The following is a 9,383-nucleotide window of genomic DNA, read 5'->3' as shown; positions in this document are numbered from 1 at the left end:
AAAAAATATATCATAACCGAACCGAACCGATCTAAAACCGAACCGAATAAACCGGAAAATATAACCGTTTGGTTATAAATTTATTATGCAAAAACCGAGCCGAACCGAACCGAAACCGAACTGAACCGAACCGATTAAATCAATATAACCGTTTGGGTATGATTTTTTTATAACCGAAATAACCGAACCCGAAATAACCGAACCGAAAACCGAACCGAAACCCGAAATGGCCACCCCTACAAAATTGGTAGTTTTACATCAAACAGAATAATTAAACAGTACTGTAACAATCAATCAATCTTTGGGGAAATCATGGGACGATCCCTTGATAACGACGAAAGGAAAATACAAAAAATCCAACAAGTTATCATTTCACGCGGAGACAAGTTGCCAAATGACAAGATTTTTGCTGTTTCCCTTTCAACGGCTGTCACGACATTTATGCTAATCCAAAATCTGTCCTCTTAATTAATGAAGCTTTTCAGAAATCACACGATTAATTATGCTGTGCTGTGAATATTCTTGCTGTTCCCACGTCATATAAAATCATTCATTGGCTATTTCATACCCTGAAATAATCATTTGTATTTCGACAAAACTCGAACCGTATTTGTTTCATTCGGACCAAATCATAAACCTGTTCAGACAACCATGGCAGGTACTGATCTGTCTTAGATTCGTTGACAAAATATTCGACCAAATTAACAGTGTAAGATCGTAAATTTGTCTACACGGCTAAAAAGGCGCATTTCATGAAATGGGCAAACATATAAAAGCCCATAATTCCGTACGGCACTGGTTGACTTATTTTAGGCATTTTTAATTTCTCGTGAACTGACTGAACATATATATGAGTGTGTGTTTGAGATTTGTATGAATTCGTTGACTTCAGTTGAATTATTGAAGTTTCTAGAATATGTTTAAGCGACGTCCGTTGGGGGAGACATCATCAATGGGTTCTCCATTTTACATCTCAATTATTTGGGCTTTGCCCTCAGCAAGCTACAGTCTCTCTCACATACAACTGCATGATGAATGCACATATACATATATATATATATATATATATATATATCTGTGCGTGTATATATATGTATATAAAAGGTATGCCTCTGGCCATTTACAATTGCAAGGCCTCATACATTGTTTTCAAGATGATGGTCCAAGCCAAAGGTGGTCATGTGAGTCGCATATTGCGTGAACACATCATGTGGCCCTTTGTACCTACCGTTGATAGATATGGGTACATGCATAAAGACCATTTTGGACAAAAACTTTTGATTCCAAAGTTAAATGTTAAAATGAAACTATATTAATAATTGTGTTTAATAACGGTCAGTCAAAATAATGTTAAAACGCTATTATCATTTGTTGAAACAACATTGATGTATTCATAATATATATATCACTGTTATTATCTTATATTACTATGTATGATAAAAAAAAATCAATTACTACTATGAACAAGATGAAATTTAGTGACTTTTATTTTGTTACAATTGGGGGATCTTATTCAATCACTTGCCGCTTAAAAGGGTTAAAGAAAGTTATCAACTGCAGCCATTACTCGTTAAAATTGAAAATATGGTGTTATAACCAAAGCTAAAAATCTCTGTTATGAGTTGCGGAGTAATCTACAAATAGAAAATCACCAGTAATAATAGTGTTGATAAAATATCAGACGTGACAAAAGTCCCACAAGTTGCCAAAGCTGACAAGTCCCCGTCACAACCCCATTCCCACCTCCAAAGAGGAGATTCCTCTCCATGTATCTTTACACAAACCCATCGATATCCTAAATTGGAAATCGAACAAACCAGAACCTGACTTTGTCTGAATCCACGAGTAACCAATAGGGGGAAAGGGAAGAGGGGAGGGGTTAACGAGAGAAGACGAGGCTACCCCTTAGGCTGAGGCTGAATCAGATACCCGACCCACATCTATCCCTAATCTCATCACCATTAAAATGATTAATTAATGGATCTCAGATATATACACAGTAGATATACACATTATTTTCTGAAAAATTTCAAAGCATATGTGAGGGACAGAAGAAGACGTGCGATCGGAAGTGAATAAGAAGATTCAGACAGGGAAGAAGAGCAGAGGAAGGTTGAGAACTGGAGGAAGGAAGCAGAAGATGCGGTTGTTTGTCCGTTGGTTTATACTCGTTGAATGTCATATTCAAACGAAGCTTAATCGCATATAAATAGCTAAACTTTTACAAAAGTTTTAAATAAATATTTAAATTATAAAATTCTTAAATAAATACCTGAATTTTTCAAAACTTTTATATAAATATCCAGACTTTTAAAAATTTACCAAATAAAACTAAAATTCATTAATGTCTTTTAATTTATAACGGAATCCAACGAAAATTAATGACTCAGTCATTTAACGTCGTCAACGAATGTTGTTTTATTTGACAAATTTGTAAAAATTTTGGTATTTATATAAGAGTTTTGAAAAGTTTAGATATTTATACGAGAGTTTTATAGTTCAAGTATTTATTTGAAAATTTTATAAGAATTCATGTATTTATATACAATTATCCCTTCAAACATCAACCAGCATTTTATATGACGATGCCTGTGTTACGGGGCCCTCCCAAAGTCTGATCACACTTGTGGAACACCCAAATGCAAATAGACATTGAAGAAGTGATATACACATGTCTGCTCTGCAGTTAGAGAATATTATTATGTTAATGTAGATCATGGAGCTTTATATCATTAACAAATTCCACCTATCCCCCTCATCAAAGAAGGGGGAAAAAAGAGCAACACGTTTTCTTTTGTAAAATGTACAAAGCGAAATATGTAAAAACAGCAGAAAGAGTCACACCTGTTTCTTATAATATGCAAATGCAATGCAATCAATCCTGAGGCTGGAAATATGGGTGTTGCAGCGCATCATCCACGCTCAGCCTGTCCTCCTGCGCATCAACTGTTTTATGTTTTCAACTTTTCAACCAAGATGGATGTAGTAACCAAATGGTGATTTATAGAATCTTAGTATGGAAAAAAGCCGAGCAAGACAGAACTTACTGGGTCCCACAGTAATAAATGCCTTACAAATCTTAGAGCCCAAACATTCGGAAACCTGCACAAATTCCTCTCAGCAGTGGATAATGATTGACGAGGCATTGATCTTTACTACGCCATCAAAGAGCAACTACAAACTAACCCGATCTTAAGAGGATCTCTACTCTTTATCTGCCGAGAGAAAAATTCTTCAGAGCATTTCCACGAAGCAAGTGAAATTCCACCCTACACCCGAAAATATGGCTTTTTGGCATAAAGACAGAAACCATCCGTGCTGTCTAAACAATGAATTCAAATACATTGTCCAACATGTTATTTAGCCTTATTCTATTATCACTGTTTTCCTTTTTTTTCAGAGGGTGTTCAGCAGTACTAGAGGCGTATGGTTTCCCAGGTTCTGACTTCCACTAATAAAGCAGGAACTGAACTCATAAGTGTTTCCAGGTGGGACGTGCAGGTATGTGGTTAGTGTAGATTCATTGAACTTAGACTAGAATTAGTTTGTGGTTGTTTTGCTATTGGTGTTGGTTAGTTAGTTAATATCTAGTTTCAGCAATCAATAGTTATAAATAGAGGTTAGAGGGATTAGAGGGGTTTTATGATTGTGTTTCGGTAAGGGTTTGTAAGGGAGAGAGTTGGGATCCTCTCTATGATCAAGATCATCCAGGGTTTGTGTTTGCGGTTTGAGAGATCAATAAAGGTGTCAAGTTTTCCGCTGGAAATCAGAGTTTCGGGTTTGGAAACCTAACATGAACCTCCAGATACCATTGCATTATAACCACTAAACGATAATGAAGTTGACTTTTCTGAGACAGATCCACTGCTAATGGCAATCACCATCAATATCAACATTGCTTTAATCCCACGTCTATCTGGGATCGGCCGCATGAATTCTTAATTTCTACTCATTTCCCTTTTGAGTTAATTCTTGCAAAATTTGTAAAAATTCCAAGTCATCCCTAATGATTCGTTTCCAAGTAAGCCTAGGTCTGCCCTTTCCTTTTCTCTTCACCCCCTTCTTATGTTCTCCACTTTTCTAACCGGAGCCTACGTTGTCCAAACATCTTATTCTCGTAACTTCTCTTCTATACCTATTATTCATATTTTCTCTCTAATAATCTCATTTCTAATTCTATCTATCCTTATTTGTCCGCACATCCATCGTAACTGCTAATGGCAATATAGCATATAAATTCCCATTTACCTGCTTTGAACTGGTCCCACCTCGTTTTAGAATGGATCCCAGCATCAAGATACATAGCTCCATTAGTGATCGCAGTCTGTCACCAAAATTGACATTCCACAAATCAGGGCTTGACCAACTTCTTGTGAGAAAGTCGGTCTCAAGTAAAATAATTTACGTGCAAACACAGTTGCTTCTAAAAATCAGACTTACTTGTATGCAAGCTCTTTCAAGTCATCACTCCAGCCCTCGATATGTTGATCTAAGAGGGCACGTGTTACAGATCTTATCTGAAAAACATTTGGCAAACCCAGGATCATCTCTAACATCACAACACCAACACGCCACATGTCATATCTGCCGGAGAAAAAAATGCTTATCATATGTATGTACACATAGAGCGGGCTGATTGATGTTCCTGGTTAAATTAAATTGGAGAAGTGATGCGTACTTCAATGTCATACTGGTCGGTCCTCGGTATCAACTAGTGTTCAGAATAGCTTCAAGAGGAGTATACTCGTGAGTTTGTTCAGCTCTGTATTGGGCAATCCAAATCATTGTGATTATTACATACAACAAAAGATGGGATTGCCAGAAAATAAAGTAAACATCAAATGCAAATACCTAGAAGGTCCCATGGAGCCATATAAATTCTTCATCGTGAATTCATCCAGGGAACTGCCAAAGTCAATGATGCGCCTAGACAGTGATAGCAAGAACAGTATTTATCAGGTAAAGCGCACAAAATCACACTGCCGCCAATTGATGGCATGATAGAAGGAATTTGGAAAGAGTATTACGTATCCACACTTTTTTATATACAATATACAAAAATTCAATCTATGGAATTTGATAAACTGAATGGTAATCATGATACACTTTGGTTTTGAAGTTCTGATCTCCATTTGCTACTTCTTTTAGGCATCTGCCTGTTTTCTGGTCTTCAAAGCAAATTACTATGTTTTCTAAAGAACATGCAACACAATCATTGTCAGTAAAATCCCCATGAGAATAACCATACGCAACAGACGGTGATTATTATATAAACTATGATGAGATCACAAAACTCTTACCAGGTTTGATATCCCTGTGAGTAATATTTCGATCATGGCAGGATTTGAGAGCCAACAACTGAAAAAACAAAGAGGCAGCCTATAAGAAAAATTGAAATGAAAAAGTATAGGTGTCTTACTATGAAACTTTTGGAAGGATGGCCAAAATTTATAACAATCTAACATTTTCGTATTCAATGTACCAACTGCCATATGATATTTCGCATTTCCTCTTTTCCTGAATCTGTTGTCTTCAACCATATCCACCACTTAGATGGGCGAAGCATCTGGATGTGTTTTGCTTCTTCAACCTTCTCACTAGAAGTTTCTGCTGAGTCCACAGTGTACATCAATTTCTCCATAAACTGGCATGGAAAGGCCACGCCCCATGAACATTGAATACACGGCCAGAGATTCCTTGACACTGATGATCTCTGGAAACGAAGCGAGGACATTACCTTTCAAAATTAAGCACATGTTGATGCGCGATTCTGTCCCAATTGATGGCGTGCAAAGACAGATCGTATTCTCCTCTATCAGGTAATCTTCCGGTCAACTTCTTAGAAACAAGAGAACACGTCCGCGTCCAAGAGAAAGCAGGTAAACTAAGGTCTCCGAAAGTTAAAATAGTTTCCCAACGATTCTAACTAAGCCTGTCGATACAGCAACAGCCAGATGAAGATACCTACCTAGCTCGTGAAAGGGAAAAATTCAGATTCCCTGGAGAGGATTTCAATTATCGACTGAGCATGCCGATAAGAAATCAGACAAGAGAAATAAAGCATACCGGGGAAGGGAATTCGAAGATCGAGAGCGCAGAGTAAGCGATCCTCCTGGTACTTCCTCCGGCCCTTCATAACCGCCGTCTCGCAAAGCCCGTTTCCGGGAGAGCGCGCGCGATCCTGGAGATTCCAGAGAGGGCATTTTGGGGATCGAAAAACCGCCAGAGGTCCCCCCTCCTTGTAAACAGTCAAACACGTCCGAGATTCTCCTCTACACTTAATCGCCCAGTAGAGGATGATGAGCATTGAACACAAAATATACTATGAACCCTAGATTTCTCGGACTCCGCACCCAACATCTTCCATCGATGCACCCAATTCTCCTCGCCTCTCTTTTGGGTTTTTTACTCAAATGAACCAATCGGCGTACACCACACAAAAAAAAAATAACATATTAATTTTTTTTTGAAAAAACAAAATTACAATATACGCGTTCGAAAACAACTTCCTTATTACTACTTCATAATTAATTCTAAATATAATTACAATTGATTCTAAAAAATGTGATAAAAAAATTATCTGTCTTATTTTAGTAGTATATCAGTTATATATTAGTCGTAATAAGGTAACAAAAAATAAAAAGAAAAGGGTATTTCGAATTTTTTTAACCGAAAAGTGGGTTAAAATTGAAAAAAAAAAATTTGTTTTTTTTCGGTGGTGTACGCTGAAATAGGTGCGCACCCAAATGGTCATTTGAGTAAAATTCCCCTCTTTTACCACAAAAAAAAAACTCCTCGCCTCTGTAATTCGTCCTTCTATAATTCGACGTCGGGAAAATTGGGCCCCAGCTTTAGACATCAATGGACCAATAACTCTCGAACACAAATCGGGCCAGGCCGAATTTTAGTGGGCCGAGTACTAATTTTAATTGAATATAAAGTAATATTCGTCTAGAATTAATACTCTTATAAAAAAATCTGACCAAGTCCATGGCTGAGAATTATACGTTTTGACATCCATGTGTTGAAATATTGATACAAAAATATTTAAACCCATCAATTTGAAGAGTTGATCCACGACAGTTATTGATACATGCGTCCTTCGAATTTTTGAATTATTGTTACTGTGTTTTTTTATAGTTAAGAGGTTCACTGAACCGAATCTTTTTAAAATCAAAGTCAATTTTTAATCACGTAATTAATTACGTTTCTTTTTTTTTTTCATTAGTGGAATCCAAGCAGGATTTTGAAGTCTCTCTGGACTACCAATTAGTGGTTAATTATTGTTGTTTTGTTGTAGATGAAATCATAAAGTCCCACAAATGAACTTGGAGAAAAGGGTCCCACGTCGGTTAAGTTGGTTTGTTAATGTACACGCGAACGCATGTTTGTACGTTCCGAGATGCACACGCGACATGTTCTTCGGAATATTATTCCAAATGTTCAATTTAAAATAGCTTTTAATTATAGCCGAATCCACTGACGAATAATACGCAATAGAAGCAAACGTGCAATTGTTGCTTGTCACAATTCATCAAACGAAACCACGTAATGAGCATGCATACATACTCCATCAAAATATTATTGCCACATAGTATTACTAAAGAATCATAGGCATACATATATGTATAGAATCAGGGGCAGTTTCGGAGGTGGCAGTGGCAATGGCCGGAGTTGGGAAGGCAGACTCCATAATCAGCGCCTTCGCCCTTGCAGAGGTCATCGCACACTTTCTTCCCCAAATTGTTGTACCAACAATTCCAGTTCGGCAGGTTCTTGCTTTCCCATTCACACCTCTTCCTCTCCTCCCCCTTTGTCGTCCCTTTTGGATTTGTTTATTAATTGTTGTTTATGGGTATTAATTAATCTCGTTTAGAACCAAAAACAAATTTGACATGCAAGAACAAAAGGCAATAGATGTGATCACCCGTGGAAGCCAGCAAGAGGAAGATGACGACCACCGCAGAGAAGCAGATGCTCTTAGCCATTGATTTTGCTTCTATCTCTTTTCCTTCTTCCCAATCTCATGAAACACGCACTGCACTTGCCCATTTATATAAGCTCATATTCGTTGACATTTGCCCCTTCTGTGTTATCCCAATAGAGAGAGAGAGAGAGAGAAGATTATCTAATGTTCGACTCGTTCGTCGACGTGCGGAACACACAACCCCTTAGTTTAATTTAATCTTTTTTTGTTATTACTATTGTTATTATGTGTTACAAATTCAAACCGCTTGCCAAGTCGTTCGAATTTGCACTCGTAAGGTAGTATTTCCATCGTTTTCCTCAGGCTGTCACTTTGAGAAAGTCGATTTTATGACGATAACCATTGTGGAAAATTCTGATTCTATCCTCTTTGATAACGTGTTTGACTGGATCGTTGTTCTTAGCATGTTGCGCGTGGTACAACCCATGTTCTGTATAGACATATGTATGCATACACTGACATTTATTCATGTATAAAACGTACGTATGCTCCATCTTTTGTGTTGGTTATCAATATTATACATTGGGGTTGATGATCCAAGACACGTGGAAAGCATTCCCCCAGGGAGTTGTTCTATATATTGATGGATTCCACAAGAGTTGGAGCTTTAAACACGACTTAGTTACCACCGCATATAAATTGCAAGGGAGATACTCTTTTTTTTTTGTTGTTGTTGTTGTTGCATATAGTGATAGTTCACTTGGAGGCAGCCTGAGGGATCAGATGGGCTGGCCACGAGGGACGATCTTATCCTTGATCCACATATAGAAGGAGACCAGCATGAACCATGCAGCCGCTAGGGTTCCCAATATGAACCTTCCCAGAAATGGCAGCGGTTTTTTCACGGGCTTGGACACATCCTCCTCCTTTGGACCCATCTGCATATCAACACAGGAAACCGTTTGTGGCCAAGTCTATGTTAGGATGGATTGGCCGATGAATAGAAAGGAATATACCTGGAGAGGGGAGTCGCCAGAGGCAGGCTTGAGGCCGGTGACAGAACATCCGATGATCAGTCCATGCCGGCGAACGCCACGGTACCACTGGGGGCCAATCCTCTTCAGCTTCACGTCCTCGAACCCTGCTTTCTCGAACCACTCTATGTACTCTTCCTCCTTTGGGAACAGCATCCACACGTCTGCAAAGAAGCGTGAGAGCCAGAACGTGGGGTGCACTGGTCCAATTATACACGCTTTCCCCCCCTGCTTTAATACCCTGTATGCCTCCCTGATTCCCCTCTGCGGATCTGGCCAATACTCAATACTATCCACCCCAGGACACCAGCATCAGTATCATGAGAGTGTGTATATATATATATATCTATCTTGAAAAAGAGCAAGAGAGGAAACCACACCTTCCGGCAGAAGTGTATCTGTCGGCGTAATCAGTAGGGAAA

At 38.3% G+C, this 9,383-nt stretch overlaps 3 protein-coding genes across 4 annotated transcripts in view; all 3 read right to left on the bottom strand.

Annotated features, from left to right (window-relative positions):
* Positions 1–2,493: 2,493 nt before the first annotated feature.
* LOC104823036 (probable inactive protein kinase At3g63330) lies at positions 2,494–6,348 on the bottom strand. The gene is given in 13 exon segments (XM_010554452.2): positions 2,494–2,680; positions 2,845–2,935; positions 3,048–3,102; positions 3,187–3,269; positions 4,249–4,324; positions 4,441–4,584; positions 4,679–4,762; positions 4,852–4,926; positions 5,105–5,192; positions 5,301–5,358; positions 5,483–5,644; positions 5,738–5,968; positions 6,067–6,348. Coding segments are annotated over 10 exon segments (882 nt in total). The 5' UTR covers positions 5,642–5,644; positions 5,738–5,968; positions 6,067–6,348; the 3' UTR covers positions 2,494–2,680; positions 2,845–2,875.
* A 1,146-nt stretch (positions 6,349–7,494) lies between these two features.
* Positions 7,495–8,047, bottom strand: LOC104823035 (defensin-like protein 11). Its single transcript, XM_019203600.1, has 2 exons — positions 7,928–8,047; positions 7,495–7,822 (listed from the first exon to the last, which is right to left on the bottom strand). The coding sequence occupies exons 1-2, from the start codon at positions 7,986–7,988 to the stop codon at positions 7,635–7,637; spliced, it is 249 nt and encodes an 82-aa protein (XP_019059145.1). The 5' UTR covers positions 7,989–8,047; the 3' UTR covers positions 7,495–7,634.
* Positions 8,048–8,401: 354 nt separating this feature from the next.
* Positions 8,402–9,383, bottom strand: part of LOC104823034 (2-methyl-6-phytyl-1,4-hydroquinone methyltransferase, chloroplastic-like) — a 1,807-nt gene continuing 825 nt past the window's right edge. The window contains exons 2-4 of one of the 2 annotated variants that reach the window (XM_019203601.1): positions 9,342–9,378; positions 8,944–9,250; positions 8,402–8,865 (exon numbers count right to left, since the gene is read on the bottom strand). In XM_019203601.1, coding sequence (XP_019059146.1) covers positions 8,707–8,865; positions 8,944–9,250; positions 9,342–9,378 — 503 coding nt within the window. In that variant the 3' untranslated portion in view covers positions 8,402–8,706. Of the gene's footprint in view, positions 8,866–8,943; positions 9,251–9,341 lie in introns of both variants that reach the window. The other variant, XM_010554451.2, reaches the window with a different exon arrangement.

The sequence above is a fragment of the Tarenaya hassleriana genome, unplaced genomic scaffold, assembly GCF_000463585.1.
Source record: "Tarenaya hassleriana unplaced genomic scaffold, ASM46358v1 Cleome39, whole genome shotgun sequence".
NCBI classification, from domain to species: Eukaryota; Viridiplantae; Streptophyta; class Magnoliopsida; order Brassicales; family Cleomaceae; genus Tarenaya; species Tarenaya hassleriana.
Note: the sequence above shows the minus strand (reverse complement) of the source record. Positions and strands in the feature narration are given on the sequence as shown.

Excerpts from the sequence above, each read along its gene's own strand:
- LOC104823035 (XM_019203600.1), bottom strand. The coding sequence starts at position 7,988 with ATGGCTAAGAGCATCTGCTTCTCTGCGGTGGTCGTCATCTTCCTCTTG. Across the intron at positions 7,823-7,927 it reads CCTCTTGCTGGCTTCCACGG|GGACGACAAAGGGGGAGGAG; the intron begins GTGATCACATCT and ends CAAATCCAAAAG.